This window comes from Phoca vitulina, unplaced genomic scaffold, assembly GCF_004348235.1.
Source record: "Phoca vitulina isolate PV1807 unplaced genomic scaffold, GSC_HSeal_1.0 scaffold7, whole genome shotgun sequence".
Classification (NCBI taxonomy): domain Eukaryota; kingdom Metazoa; phylum Chordata; class Mammalia; order Carnivora; family Phocidae; genus Phoca; species Phoca vitulina.
This window is the reverse complement of record NW_022589710.1, coordinates 45,205,478-45,221,632: the sequence shown is the minus strand read 5'-3', so window position 1 is coordinate 45,221,632 and position 16,155 is coordinate 45,205,478. Positions and strand designations below refer to the sequence as shown.

Genomic DNA, 16,155 nt, shown 5'->3' with positions numbered 1-16,155 from the left:
ATAGAAAAAAAATATGGGCAAAAAATTTGGACATTTCTCCAAAGAAGATACCAGAATAAGCACTTGAAAAGATGCTCAACATCATTAGTCATTAGGGAAATACAAATTAAAACTATAATGAGATACCATCTCATACCCAGTAGAATTGCTGTAGTTAATAAAACAGACAATAACAAATGATGGCAAGAATGTAGAGAAACAAGAACCCTCTTAGATTGCTAATGGGAATGTAAAATGGTGGAACCACTTCGGTAAATGGCTTAATACTTACTCAAAAGGTTAAACATAAATTTACCATACACTCGGCAGTTCCATTCCTAGGTCTCTATCCAAGAAAAACATATCCACCTAAGGACTTGCACGAGTATTCACAGCAGCATTATTCAATGACCCAAATGTCTATCAATTGGTGAATGGATACACAAAACAAGGTATATCCATACAATAGAATATTACTTGGCAATAAAAAGAAATGAAGTGCTGATTCATGGATGAACCTTGAAAACATTAGGCTATCTAAAAGACATGAAAGACCACATATTGTATGAATTCCATTTAAATGACATGCCCAGAAAGACACATCTACAGAGTCAAAAAAGTAGATTAATTGTTGCCTGGAACCTGGGGTAGGAATGAGGATTAACTGCAAACTGGCAAAAGGGATCTAACTGGGATAATGAACATGTTCTAAAACGGGGTAATGGTGATGATTGCAGAGCTTGGTAAAATTTACTAAAAGTCACTGAATCACACACTGAAAATGGGCAAATTCTATGCTATGTAAATTATACCTCAATTAGGTTATTTAGAAAAAGGAAAAAAAACTGTCTTCAACCTTTTGCTAGATTGGGTTGGTTGGCTCTTGCTATTGCAGTGGTGACCCACTTCATCCTGTCTGATATTCTTACATCTGGAGATCTTCATATTTCTCTAAGCTCTCCCACCTAGATACTTAAGCCTAGGGCTTTTCTTACAATCACGCTCTTTGGATGCCTAGGTGGCTCAGATCATTATCTCGGGGTTGTGGCATCAAGTCCCACGACAAGCTTTCTCTCCCTTTCCCTTTGCCCCTCTGCCTGCTCTCTCTCAAATAATAAAATAAATAAATAAAATCTTAGAACAAACAAACCAATCTCACTCTTTTTCTACCCTCAACTCAGCAACAGGAGTGTGGATCCAGCTAAGCCCCAATGTCCGCCTTGCCCTGAAGCACCCAATTCTAGGGACTCTTCTCCAATGCCTGAGATTTATGGGCCTGAAGAAAATTATGCATCCTTGCAAATATCATCTGCTGAGACACCCTACATGGAGACTGTCTCTCCTCTTCCTCCTTCCATGGATCTGCTTATTCGGGACAGCCCGATTCTTCCACCAGTCCCAGAGTAAAACTACTACCCACTTCTATAGAGGAAGGAACAGTGAAGAAGGAAGATATGGCCCTGGGCAAGAAACAGAAGATCAGAACCCTGTCCTCTCAGACCCAACTATATGTACTCAATGACAGATTTCAGAGACAGAAATACCTCAGTCTACAGCAGATCCAAGAACTTCCCAACATTCTGAACGTTAGCTATAAGCAGGTTAAGAACTGGTTCCAGAACCAGAGAATGAAATAAGAGGTGGCAGAAACACAACTGGCCAAACAGCAACAGCGTGACTCAGGACAGCTCAGCAACTACAGAACACCCAGGCTTCTCTTCCTATCACTAGGGATAACTGATAAACACTTCTGGAACCTTTCAATATGGAACAACCATTCCTGCAACAGTCAGACCTGGTGTCCCCAGGCCTGGAACAACAATTCCTGAAACAATCAGCTCCACAACTGTGGAGAGGAATCCCTGCAGCCCCAGATCCAGTTCCAGTCAACTTTGGTCAGTGATGTGGAGTCTATCTTAGAAACTGCTGGGGAAAGCCATGGTGTAATACAGCAAACTGCTAAGTATCTTAGCACCCAGCAAATAATGGATTTATTCCCAAATGACTCTGTGAACATAGAGCCTGGATATGTGTGACGATGAGTATATTATTCAATCTCAATTTGGGCAGTGGCTGTATTACTTCTCCTAGGATTTGTCTTTTAGGGTCCTGTATCTCTGCCTTGATATTCTGTTTCTCACTATGCTTATTGTGTCAATTGAGGGGATATGAATGGAGTATAATCAAAGAGGTTTCAGTAGCATTGGCTGCTATGGACAATGTAGCATGTTTCTGGCTACAGATAACTAGATACAATACTAATTTGGATATCTTTAGGCTCTAGAATCTAACCTCAAGAATAGGAAGTAAAGGGGCGCCTGGGTGGCTCAGATGGTTGGGCGTCTGCCTTCGGCTTGGGTCATGATCCCAGAGTCCTGGGATCGAGCCCCACATCGGGCTCCCTGCTCAGCGAGGAGCCTGCTTCTCCCTCTCCCTCTGCCTGCTGCTTCCCCTGCTTGTACACTCTCTATGTCAAAAATAAATAAAATCTTTAAAAAAAAAAAAAAAGAATAGCAAGTAAAAATACAAAGGTGTGTGATGAAGGATTATTTGTATTTTCTGACATTGTGAGGCTTTACTTGTTAATAACCTCAATTGTTGTGGTGAAGGGTTAAGCTATAATGTGCTTCATGGATTTCCTCTGCCCCTTGTGTTCTTTTACTATAACTCCTACTTTGTACATTATTCTAGTATTTGCAGAAAGATGTTTTATATTTTAATGTATTATGATAATAGTACCAGTTGGTTAGTTGGTTTATAGGTTTAAGTACAAATAAATAAAATACCCACTTAAAAAAAAGTTGTCCTCAACACTACCATCCCCTCCCCCAATGTACCACCCTCTTTTTCTCCGTCCTAGTTAGGGAGTTAGCCACTTAGATATAAATGTCCCAGGTCCACCCCATACCTACTGAATTTCTGTAGGGGGAGATCCTAGCATTAGTTAAAAACAAAACCTCCATGAATAATTCTGATGTTGACCACTTGGTTAAGAACCTCTGCTATAAACTATCTTTCTCACTCTGGTGACCTATCTCTACAAAAAGAGTGATTTCCAGTGAGAGAAATAAACTAGAGCTAGCCTCCTCATTTCTATTCAGTTGTCTGGTTGACAAGAGTAGTTTGTGGCAAGACTGGTACCAACATACAACATCAACACCAGGAAACAACAAAACAAAGAAACTGAATGGGACATTGAGTAACCTCTCCAAGAGGGAGTGCCACTGTAGCGTGCAATGTTCACATTTGTTTTCCCAAAGCAATCACCAAATGTCAACAGAAATATGTATTAAAGAGATAGTAGAACCTCTCGACAGATAGGTCCTATCTACTCAATATTGAAATCCAGTTGTCAAATTTTATTTTAATCTTTGCAAGCTTGATTCAAATGGTCACTATACTTTTCTCTTAGTTCATTGTGTCTGGTTTGTTTGTTCTTCACTGACAGCTATTTTAGACCTTATATAGACCAGCCAACAATATATATTACTTACATATTTACTCATGTATGGGCTGTACTTTAAAAACAAACTTTTTGAGTAACAAAATGGATTTGGCCAATACATAAGAAATGTTGTTTAACTAGAGATAGCTACAGGCTACAGTTAAAGACAAAGGGTTACTACCTAAGAGTAAACATTCGATTATGCCATTTTAAACTTCAAGAAAATGCCAATATAAGACAAAAACTATCGTGTCTGGAGCTATCCAGGCCTGTTTCAAATATCTTAAGAACTCTTGGGACTATGTCTATAAATAAAATAGAAGGTGTTTTCTTCACACTACACAGTGAAAGCAATAGATACATTTTTTAAAAAACAAAACATCCCTACAGTTTTATATGAGAAAAGATTAATATCTACATTAATAATATAAATTGGTAAGAAAAACCTCAAGAGTCAAAGAGTAAATGGGTAAAGAACAAAACAGAATTTTTATAAGAATATAATTAACATGTAAAAAAAAACTCATGTTCACTAATTATCAAAAATGCATATTAAAACATTTTATTAAAACTATTAAATCTACCAAAAATATTAAGTAGCTGATACTTGCAAGGCTCTGGTATACATCTTATACAACTATTTTCAAGAGCCCCTGGCTGTATTCCAGGAATCATTAAAAATGTCCTTATTCTGTAACTGAAGTATCCCACTTTGGGAATTTAAGATTATTATTATTATTATTTTTAAAGATTTTATTTATTTATTTGAGAGACAGAGAGTGCATGCACAAGCAGGGGGAGGGGCAGAAAGAGAAGCAGACTCCCCGCTGAGCAGGGAGCCCAACGTGGGGCTCAATCCTAGGACCCTGAGATCACGACCTGAGCCCAAGAAGACGCTTAACCGACTGAGCCATCCTGGCACCCCATGAGCTCTGTTTAGAAGGAAAGACAGACAAGGTAACAGACAAAATACCACAGGATAATGGCTATGACAGAGGCTTGTACAAGATGTTAGAGGGGTACATGTGAAGGCAACCATCTTACACAAGTGGAAGGGAAGATACGGAGCTGAGTTCTAAAAATGAACAAGAATGAACTAGGTGGAGAAGGGGATAAGAAGAGAAAGAAAAGAAACTCTGGCTTTAGAGAACAACATGCATGTGGCAAAGGGATGGAGAGGTAAGAGCCTGGCACACTTGCAGAGTTGTAAGAAGCTCCATGTGGAAGGAAAGCAGAGTGTAGGAGAGTGATGGTAATGGTTAAGTAATGGTAAGTAGAGGTCAGGCCAGGTCAGGAAGAACATAAAAGGTCATGCAAAGGACTCTAGATTTTATCCTGAAAGCCATGGGGGAATAGGGAAGCATTCTAAAGCCAGGGTGCACAACAGAGTGAGATTTATGTTTTTGCATGTCCAGTTGGCCAGAAGTCCCATCAGTGCTGTCTAAAGTGAAGCACAAGGGTACAGAATGGCACTAGAGAACTTTTTGGGGTAATGGAAATTTTGTTCTTCTTTATATTTGTCAAAACTCAACCTATGTAGGCTTAAAATGAGTTATGACATGTAAACTATACCTCAATCTTTGATTAAAAAATATAGTAAAATAATCACTCTAGTAGCAGAATGGAGAATGGATCAGAGGGGAATGAGATGGGGAGATGAACGAGGATGTTTCTTAAATAATCTAGGCAAGAGCTGATGAAGACTAGAACTGAGGTTGTGGGGAAGTACAGGACAGTATATCTGAACAATATTAAAAAGGTAGTAAAATCAATCAACAGAATGACTGGCTATGGAAGGGCAGGACAAAGGAAAGAGTTAAGGCTGACTTTCAGGTTTCCAGCTTGGGTGACTAGGTAATGGTGAGAAGAAAGAACAAATTTAATGGAGAATGATAATGAACTCCACTTTGAATATGCTGAGTGACAGGAGACACATCCGGATGCTGATGGATGCACACACAGGTCGGGACATGGGACATGGAGAGGTGACATCATGGTGGCCGCTGGTGTTAACAACTATGTATGAGTATTATGTGTTAGATTGGGATGAAAGGGAATATTGAAAAATGAAGAGTTAATTTCATGAAATGGTTTGAGTTTTTTTCTCTCGTGTTGTTATAAAGTTATTTGCATGAAAACATTTTTTAAAGCCCATCATTGGCATAAAGGTAAAAACAACAAACAACAACAAAAATGAATGCAAAACAAAGGGAGAACTTGATCAAACAAGTCTTTAACAGAACTTTACTGCCTGAACTGGGGCATAATGTTTGATCTCTTCTGTAGCTGAGGAACCAGTAGCCCGAGGAGGTGGGGAGACTCGGAGGCTCACAGGAACAAGGTTCATGGGGAGCCCCTGCACTGCCCAGATGAAAAACAGGACTATTTGAACAAAAGAGATTATTAGGAAAATTCTACAGTTTTGTGAACATGAAGCCATGTAGCTCAGGTGTGCTTGGTGTACTTATCAAAACCTAGGGGAAAAATGCATCTGTCACACTTCTGACCACATTTAAAAGATTTTCAAAGGTCAATTACCATTAGCTTTTTACTTTCCCCAAATTTACATTTTTTATAGAGGAAATTTTATACTTACTACAATAGAAAAAAATCAAACAACATACAAACATACAAGGTAGGAATCATTTCATTCCCTGAACACACATTTTCCCATACCGGGTACATTCCAGGCCTTGAAGATGCGTTCTGCAACCTCGCATCCTGGGGCGGCAGATGGTCAGGCATCTGGGGCTCCGACCCAAAGTCTTTCATCTTTTGAAGCTGTTCTTTCTGTTCCCTGTGAACAAATAAAATTGCCATGGTACATTAAGGCATGTTTACTCCATTCCTAAGTGACTACAATTGATATCAAAGAACAAAAAAGAGACCTAAACACCTAGTTCTAAAACCCTCTACAGTGCCCACAGAGCACCTGCAGGGTAACACTCTTCTTGCCTTTATATAGCTAACTGACCAGTCATCTACAACCTATAATGACTACAAATTATTAAGGATCTTCAAGGGCAGAATCTACAATCTGCCTCATTAGTCTATTCTAAAATATCATCTACTTGTCATATTTTTCTTTCATTGAACAAAAAGTTCTCTCGCTATATTTTTTGTTGAAGACTCTAGACCAGTGGTTGCAAAATGGTGGCCAAATATGGCCTAGAAAGTTTTTTTAAGTTTGCTTTCACATCAGTTTTTAAAATCGGAATTAGCTGCCATTATTTACAAAGCAAAATATTTCACATATAAATTCAAATTTTAAAGGGATTTGGTAATAATGAATTGGCCTATGTTTCCACATGTCAACAATGAAATGATTGGAGTAGTGGCTGTCCACTTTAGATGAAGCAGTTTGCCACAATCCTCATCACACTCAGTAAGTAGAGTTGTACTGGCCCACTTTCACTCATTTTAGTTACTTGTCTGGTTCTTGTGGGTATTTTAGTCTATGGCCCTACTGTATACAGTGAGAACAAATGTCAGTCTATATGCTTACAAATAACACTTCATATTCCTAAAGAGTAATTCTATAACTCTTCATGCTAGTCTTCAAATCTCTGGTCAAATTCCCTTTTTTTTTTTAACTTTTCCTTACAATGCCCACCTTAAGCAGGTGTAACATCTATAACCTCTTCAGACCTTTTACAATTTTTTCCTTACATTGGGTGTAGTGACTCAAATAGATACAAAATAAGGGTCAAATATAAAGTTTATTTTCTGCCTCATATAAATCATATTATGACTTTATACCAACACAACATAGCTTACTTGTATTCAACTATGATAATTCTTACCCATCACTTCATATATTTTAATTATGTTTATGTTGCCTAGAAAGAGCTTTATAAAAAAAGATGGTGAAGAAGAAGCACCTTTTATCCAGCATTTCCATATAAAGCAATAATGGATGAAAAGGAAATTTTAAAAAAGAAAAGGAAAGAAACCTTGGCAGCTTGGTAACACCAATCAGCTTGGTGTTCTCCATAAACAAAACAGATTTTAGAGCTGGACAGACTGCATTCAAATTCTGGGTTTGCCACTGATTAGCCAAGTGGACTTAACCTCTCTGAGCTTTAGTGTCTGTGAAGCGAGGATCTTTGCAGGCCTTTGAGATAAAAGGATTTGAGACAGGAGGACTGAGATAATATACACTAAACAATTAGCACAGTGCCCCGCACACAGTGGGGATTAAATTAAAGGTGTCAATAACTTAAAAGTGAACAGTGTAGTAACTAAATGTTCTCTAGCATGCTTTCACATCTTCTTTGTGAGTAATCTGGAAGAGTCCAATCTCTCAGAGCATATCTTCTATAGACAGAAATCTGCTGTGTTGCCTGACAGACCAGATGTCTCATCTTCACCTACAGGTGTTTTTCCTCATTATACTTTTCTAGTCATAAAGCTTCAGTTATAATTTCAATTGATATAATCCACAAATGTAGACCGGAATTGAAAAATAAAGGAAACATAATACACTGGAATATATCAAAAGCTAACCATTAATTTATTTTCTCAAAACACTGTTAATTCCTAAGAAATTACTCAAAAGGTGACAATCTATCAATGACTCCTAAATTCTTATCTCAGGATTTGGTTGGTTTAGGGATTAAATGAATATATACAAAGTACTCAGTATAGTTCCTGGCACATAGTAAGCATGCAATGTTAGCTTTTTTTTTATTGCTACTACCTGGGAAGCTTTATATAGATACCTATACATAGTTAGGTGATTGCAAATCAAGAAATCCAAGATCTATTCTCCATTTCACAAAGAAAATATTTGATTATGCACTAACAAGTAACATCCTCAAGTAGAGATATCTGCTTCTAGTTATAAGGAAAGATAAAACACCCCAGAAAGAAAGTATCAATGGTTAGACAAATCTGAGGATGCTTTCAGGTAAACCATTCTTAGCTTCAACAGAGAAAAACCTTACAGCACTTTCCAAAGTTTTATCAAAGATTAGTGAATATGAAGTCTATCAGATCTAATACCAAAGAACAAAAATGCCTCCTGGAAAAAAAAAAAAAAGATATGTTACATATGAGCTCTGTGAAGTCCAGAGCACTGGAGAGTTGAAGTTTGACACCTGAAACACGCACAAGTATAATGGTATGTCAGCAACACATTTATAAAAGCCAAGAGTGGCTATCAAATTTTCAGATTTCAGGACATAAGCTTACAATTAACACACTTCCTAAATACATATCCTAACCCTAAAACAGCACCAAATGGCCAGGTTACAAATTTAAAAATTACAAGATAAGAACTTGAAGCAAAATTATTCCATTCAAATATATCACATCACTTTAAAAGAGCAGTCTGCATGTGGTTTTGACTAAAAGAAATGATCTTAAGTAGTCAACTTACCGAAGCATTTTCAGTTCTTGTGCAGCTTTCAAAATGATTTCGTGCTGCCTCTGACTGAGAACCATTACCCCTCCAAGGCCTTGGTCAGAGTCTAAGTTTGTATCCGACCCCATCATTTCAGAAGAATGATGTGAGGAGGGCATATGTTCCGCCATGGGGGAATGTCTATCCACATCAGATGGGTACCATCTGTCTGACAACCGTTCTCTTTCCCAGTCCATTCTGTCAGGGATATAATCTCGCTTTTCCCGCCATGTATCTCCTCTTTCTGGATACTCTCGGATTCTCAACTCACCCCTATCACGAAAATCTCGATCATACCCATGGTCTCGATTTCTTTCTTCTCTCCATCTATCATCCCGATATCTATCCAAAGGTGGAAGAGGTGGGAGGGGTGGTAAAGGTGGAAGAGATGGAATATCCCGTTCACGAAACTGTGATTCTTGTTCATCCAGTGGTCTCCCATAATCTCTGTCCCACTCATTATCCAAATTTCTATCATACATATCCATGGGTCTTCCAATCCGATCCACATCCCTGTCCAAGTCCCTGTCCATTTCCCTGTTGTAGTCCTCATCCATATCCTGATCTCTCTCCCAATCATCCCACCAAGGGCCTCGTCTATCTCCATCATGAGATCGAGATGGTGGTGCTGAGAACCTGTCCTCTCTGTTATATGGATCTAGTGTATCTTCTTGATAGTCACGTTCACATTCTCTCCAGTATCTTTCTCTATCCCAATCATCAAGTCTTTCTCGTTCCATTGGAGCATTTCTACCATCTAATGGGAACTCTTCATGCCCTCTCTCTTCTCCATGGTTCCATGGAGCCCTAGGAGGCTCATCTCGGTGATATGGATACATTTTTTCCCCACCATCTCCTGGTTCTGGTCTAAATGGACCTCTGTCACGACCAAAATCTGGTCTTCCCAGTCCCCTTTCCCTACTGCCAGGCCCTCGAGGTGGTCCCCTCTCCCTACTCCCAGCTCTTCGTGGTGGTACTCTCTCCCTACTCCCAGCCCTTCGAGGAGGTCCTCTCTCCTGACTGCCAGCCCTCCGAGGTAGTCCCCTTTCTCGGCTGCCAGCTCTACCCCTGTCCTGGCTGCCTTGCAGACCACCCGGCACTTTCTCCCGACTGCCTCCTGGCCTCATCAACCCTCTGTCTCGACTGCCTTCTCCTCTATTCATCTTCTCTCGACTGTCTTCTCTTCTACCCATCATCTTATCACGAAAGTCTTCTTGCTTGACCAACCCTGGGCCACGGCTGAGCGCCTGGCCTCGACCTCTATTTACTAGTCCTTTATCCCGTGTGTCTTCCATTCTGCTTTGCCCAGGACCTCTGTAAGATGAGCTGCTGCCTCGATTGCCTTCTAACCTATTATCTCTATTATCTGGCCGAGGCAGCCCTTTCTCTTGGCTGTTTTCTGAATGGGGCAGACCGATACCCAAAGGTTTAAAATCATTATCTGCAGTTAATGATGATGACGTTGTCACTGCTGCTCCTCCCTCCATCCCCCCTGGTTTTGAGGGAAAAGCAGATTGAGAAGGTAGAGGTTTATTTGCAAGGGATACAGGCTGAGTAACAGCTTGGGCTTTGTCCATTTGAGTCTCCATACTTTGAGAATTCTGGTCCCAATTAGAAGGCTCTATGGGCCCTTCCGAGACTTCGCTTTTAGGTGGCTCTTGTTGAGAGTCGCTTAGATTCTCATTTGACTGAGCCGCCTTGGCATCCTTTATATCTGCAGCAATGGAAAATGTAGCTGACTGCATTTTAAAATTCTTCTGCTGGTTACTATTGGTGTCTGCTAATTGTTCTTTGTTTCCTGAAAGAGGTTCTGCTTGTGATTTAGGTTGCTGCTGATGTTGCTGTCCAAAAGCTGGCTTGGGGCCTTTCCACTGTGGTCCACTCTGTCGAGGACTGAGGGATGTATTGGGGGTAATATAAAACTGAGATGCTGGCCCCCGGGGAATCATTCCCCATTTGCTTTTAGTGCCCTCTGTTGGGTGACCTTCATATCTGGGTCTTGGCCCATCGGGGCGATTTCCTTCAAAACGAGGCCCTTTGGGTCTCGGTCCTTCACACCTTGACCCTAAATCCTCAAATCTTCGAGGACCATCAAATCTACAAGTAAAACAAAAGATATTACTCAAGACAGTAAAGCAGAAAAAAAATATTCTCCATGTAAGAATATTTAAGGCAATCGTGCCTTAGAATCTGTTTACAAAAATGACTCTTTCAGTCATCATATAAATCCTGAGGCATCTATCTTAGAATCAGTACGCTAAAATGGCAGTGCTCAGAAGGTCTCAGGACAGGCTTTGGAAATCATGTCAGTAATTCACTTCAAAACATCTCCTGCAGCAAGTCACTGATACACTAAATTGTTAAAAAGCAATTATAAACATTGTGACTTAGTAGACAGAAAAGTCCACTCATTTTTAATGGGGAAAAAAATGCCACAGCTAATTCTGAGAGTACTTTCAGAATTAAAATATAACTAAAAACTAAATAGGAAACAATCAGTAAGATAATATAGGATGATTATAAATATTGTTGGAACTAACATTATCATCTGGACTAACTGACAAAAATTCAAAAAGACAGTAGCCAGCTGTATCTTAAGAGTTCACCCTGACATTTTAAAGTCTGGACAGTGCCCTGAAAATTTGCTATGGACCTAATTGCTCATTCTGTAAATTTTTAGTGCACATCCCCTGCCAAGCACTACAGTACATCCAAGGGATATACAAATAAAATGTCATCTGTTGCCCTCAAAGGGTTTACAATGGAGGAGAAAGAGAATCTAAGTGTAAATAAGGTGCAATGACAGAAGTCTATCTGCATATAACAAGGGCAAGAGAGGAGGGGATGTTCAATTCTACCAGAGTTGGGGGGGGGGTTCCTGTCCAATAAAGGCTTTATACAATAGATGATGCTTACATTAAGTCTTGAAAGACAAATTCTCTGAGGCCAGGCTAACAGAGCATATTGGCGATAAGGGAAATGGGTGGCAAGGAAGTGGTTAAGGAAACACTGTGAGGAAAGGCAGAGAAGTGCAACAGTTGAGTATGGCTTTGGCAAAGAGGAGACAGAGTAGGGAGAGCTGGGAAAGGAGTGGAAAGGGAGGGAACTAAGAGACAAGGCAAAGAGTAGGCAAGAATCAATCTCTAGGAGACCTTGTATGCCTTGTGTAGCAGAGACTACTGGTGCCCCTCCAATGGCCATTCCCCCTTTTCCTACAGTAACTGAGCCTCTTCATTTTTAGGTGGACACAAAGCTAGCCAAACTCAAGACTGACTCTCTTTCCCAAATTCTCCTGCAGCTAGAACTTGTAGCCATGTTCTTGCCAATGGGCTGAAAGTGAAAATGACCAGCACGTCCTTCTGGGTTATACCCTTAAAGGGAAGGGCACATCTTCCTCTTCACCCTTTGATTTTTCATGCTGGCTCGGACATGCTGGTGAAGCATGTTGGACCATGTAGATAAGAGCAATATACTAGGGGATGAAAAGTAGCAAATTAGGGGCTCCTGGGTGGCTCAGTCGTTAAGCATCTGCCTTCGGCTCAGGTTGTGGTCCCGGGGTCCTGGGATCGAGCCCCGCATTGGGCTCCCTGCTTGGCAGGAAGCCTGCTTCTCCCTCTCCCACTCCCCCTGCTTGTGTTCCCTCTCTCGCTGTGTCTCTGTCAAATAAATAAATAAAATCTTAAAAAAATAAATAAATAAAAAGGAAAAAAAAAGAAAAGTAGCAAATTAGAAGGAACCTGGCTTCTTGACATTACCATCATATAAGTGTGGAGAAAGAATAAACCTCTAATTTATTAAGGCATGTGACTTTAGATTTGTTACCATAGGTGAATTAATTTAGCTGGGTAAGAAGTTGGGAATTACTTAATGAGACTTAGAGTCACTACAGATGGTCTGATTTTTAAAAGATTGCTCTAGCAGAAAAGTAGCAGATGGATAGGTGGGAAAGTTTATTGTAGATTGTTTCCACAATTTGGGTAAATGAAAGTGAAGCCTGTTCTAAGGCAGTGACTGACATGAGGATGTAGAGGAGATAAAAGTGAGAGATGTGAAAGAAGGTAAAATGCATAGGACTTTCTAACAGGTAAGATTAAAATGATAACAAAAGGGAAGAATTTAGGATGATTCCAAGGTTTCTGGCTTAGGCCTAAACGGATGATGATACCTTCCATGCTTTTAATGAGAAAGAGAAGAGTTTTTCTCTTATTTGTTTCGGAAATCAATGAAGAATAATAAGTTCAGTTTCAGATAAAACATTTATTTCCTATCCCTGTTGACATCAGGCTTTGCTGGTCTAGAAGTCTTTTAGTTTCAAAGGGAGGAATGCTCCCATCAGGGGAGACAACAGTAACTCCCATTAAACTCAAGTTGAGATTGTCACCTGGCTACTTTGGGTTCTGAATCAACAGGCAAAGAAGGGAGTTACTGTACTGGCTGGGGGTGATTGGCCCTGAGCTGCAAGAGGAAACTGGGTTACTACTGCACAATGAGGGTAAGGAGGACTGTCTGGAATGGAGATCCTCTAGAACACCTCTCAGCACTTCCATGTCCTGTGATTAAAGTCAATAAAAAATTACAATAACTCAATTCAGACAGGACTGTCAACAGCCCAGACCCTTCAAGAATGAAGGTTTGGGTCACTCCACCAGGCAAAAAACCAGGACCACCTGAGGTGCATGCTGAGAACAAAGGGACTACAAAATGGCTGGCAGAAGAAGGTAGTTATTTATAAATACCAACTATGGTTACATGACCAGTTGCAGAAAGGACTGTAACAGTTAGGAATATTTCTTCCTTAATTTAGTATGTTTAAATATATACATATGTATTAGTCAAATATCTTTGGCTGATTTTTCTTCCTTATCATCTAACATAAGATGTATTAATAATAGTTAATTTTATATCTCAGAGTTTAAATTACAGAGTATCAAAGAGAGAGTGTGACCCAGCTAGAAGAATGAAGATTTCTCCAAAGACAAAAAAGGGACTTTATATCCTTTTCTGGGGAATAGGTAAGAATCTTTTTTCAGTTGTCCAGGGATAAATATTTCATGTCAGATGCAGAAATCTCCCTTGTGACCCATCCTAATCAGAAACATATAAGGGAACTCTGGGAAAGGTACTACAGCCGAGTCAAACTGACAGAACACAGAGTCATCACAAGGAATTTCAATATACATAAACCCATTATAAACAGAAAAGGGACCGCCAGCAGATGAGAGTTTTGTTTTTAAATTCTGGAAGACAAAGAGCAAACATGAGTGGTAACATATGGAGCAAGAAGAAGCTTAGAAGTTTAGAATGCTGGTAGTAGAAGGGGATGCAATAAAAATGGGCTGGTTTGCTCACAGAACCCCAGAGAGTCAAAATTCTTAGATACCATGAAGGAGAGGAATAAGACTTCCGGGCTAAAAATATGTAAATTAAAATCTATATTCATGGGGCGCCTGGGTGGTTCAGTCATTAAGCATCTGTCTTCGGCTCAGGTCGTGATCCCAGAGTCCTGGGATCGAGCCCCACATCGGGCTCCCTGCTCTGCCGGGAAGCCTGCTTCTCCCTCTCCCACTTCCCCTGCTTGCGTTCCCTCTCTCTCTGTCAAATAAATAAATTAAAAAATCTTAAAAAAAAAATACAATTCAAAGCACTTAAAAATAAATAAATAAATAAATAAATAAATAAATAAATAAAACCTATATTCAGAACCATCAACCAGACTTTCTTTAGGCTGAATGTCCCTAAATTCTTGAATCTGAGGGCCCTCTAACATTAGCAGTTCTTTGCCCTACCACCTAAAACAAAACCTGAAGTTACTGAGTGGGAGCAACAATAGTTGGTAAGTTCCCCACATATACACAGAGCTTCCAATTAGCTTGTCTGTGTCCCCCACTCTTAAATATAAATGGGTATTTATTTTAATACCTAGATATTTGAGGAATGTCTCCAAAACAAAAGGAAGAGACCAAAGGTAAACAAGGTCATAAATCTGGAGAAAACAGAGATAATGCAAAAATCAGAAGACAACTAAAAAAAAAAAAAACCCAAATAATATCCTCAGATTCTTAAAGGTACTGTACCTATAAATCAATTTGCTATATATAAAAAAGGATCAGAACCAAAAGAACTACAGAAGTTTTTTAAATTCTCCAAATAAAATGCAATAAAAGGATTAGTAGTATCTCAGAAAGTAAAACCAAATGAAAAAGAAACAAATATAATCAATCTAGCAGGTCCAGAAACCTACTAATGAGGAGTTCCAGAAAGAAAAAAACAGAAAACAAGAAAAAAAATTAATAAAGAAATAGGATAAAGATTTAAGAGTTAAGAGATTCCCATGTCCAGACAGAAAGGGCCTAGCTCACTAAGTACCCAGTATCATTAGTAAAACAAAACAAAACAAAACCGACTATGAACTTTCAGAATACCAGGGGGAAAGTTTCTGGCAATAGGGAGAAGTCAGCTAAAAAGGAAAAGAATCAGAACAGTACAGCACCTACACTAAGTGACAGAAGAAAATAGGATGATGACCCTAAAACCTTGAGGAATAATTATGTTCAACTTCAGTGTCTGGTATGTAAATGGTGTTAAACAGTTTGGTACTGGCATAAAAACAGACACACAGATCAATGGAACAGAACAGAGAGCCCCCCCGCCAAAAAAACCTGCACATATACAGTCAATTACTTTATAACAAAGGAGCCAAGAATATATGATGGAGAAATGGAGAAAGGACAGTCTCTTCAATAAATGATCCTGGGAAAATCGAACAGCCACATACAGAAGAATGCAACTATAGTGCCATCTCACACTATACACAAAAACTAACTCAAAATGGATTAAAGACCTGAAAGTAAGAACCCAAACCATAAAACTCCTAGAAAAAAACATAAGTGGTAAGCTCTTTGACATAGGTCTTGGCAATGATTTTTTGAATCTGATATCAAAAGCAAAAAGCAAAAATAAACAAGTGGGACCACATTAAACTACCAAGCGTCTGTACAGCAAAGAAAACCATCAACAAAACAAAAAGGCGACCTACTGATTGGGAGAAAATACTTACAAATATTATATCTGATAAGGGGCTAACATCCAAAATAAAGAACTCACACAACTGTAGCAAAAATACAGACAATCTGATTAAAAAATGGGCAGAAGATCTGAACTGATATTTTTCCAAAGAAGACATACAGATGGCAGTAGGTACATGAAAAGATGTTCTACATCATTAATCATTAAGGAAATGCAAATTGAAACCACAATGAGATATTACCCCACACCTGTTAGAATGGCTATTTTCAAAAAGACTAAAAATAACAAGTGTTGGCAAGGA

General features: G+C 39.3%; 1 protein-coding gene and 1 pseudogene across 3 annotated transcripts in view; one reads left to right on the top strand and one right to left on the bottom strand.

The window, feature by feature from the left end:
* The window catches only part of YLPM1 (YLP motif containing 1), a 90,600-nt gene that overhangs the window by 39,899 nt on the left and 34,546 nt on the right, over positions 1-16,155 (bottom strand). For all 3 annotated transcript variants that reach the window (XM_032405584.1, XM_032405585.1, XM_032405583.1), the window contains exons 6-7: positions 8,805-10,925; positions 6,101-6,221 (exon numbers count right to left, since the gene is read on the bottom strand). In XM_032405584.1, the coding sequence (XP_032261475.1) occupies positions 6,101-6,221; positions 8,805-10,925 (2,242 nt within the window). The remainder of the gene's footprint in view (positions 1-6,100; positions 6,222-8,804; positions 10,926-16,155) is intronic.
* Positions 235-2,256, top strand: LOC116632566 (annotated as a pseudogene).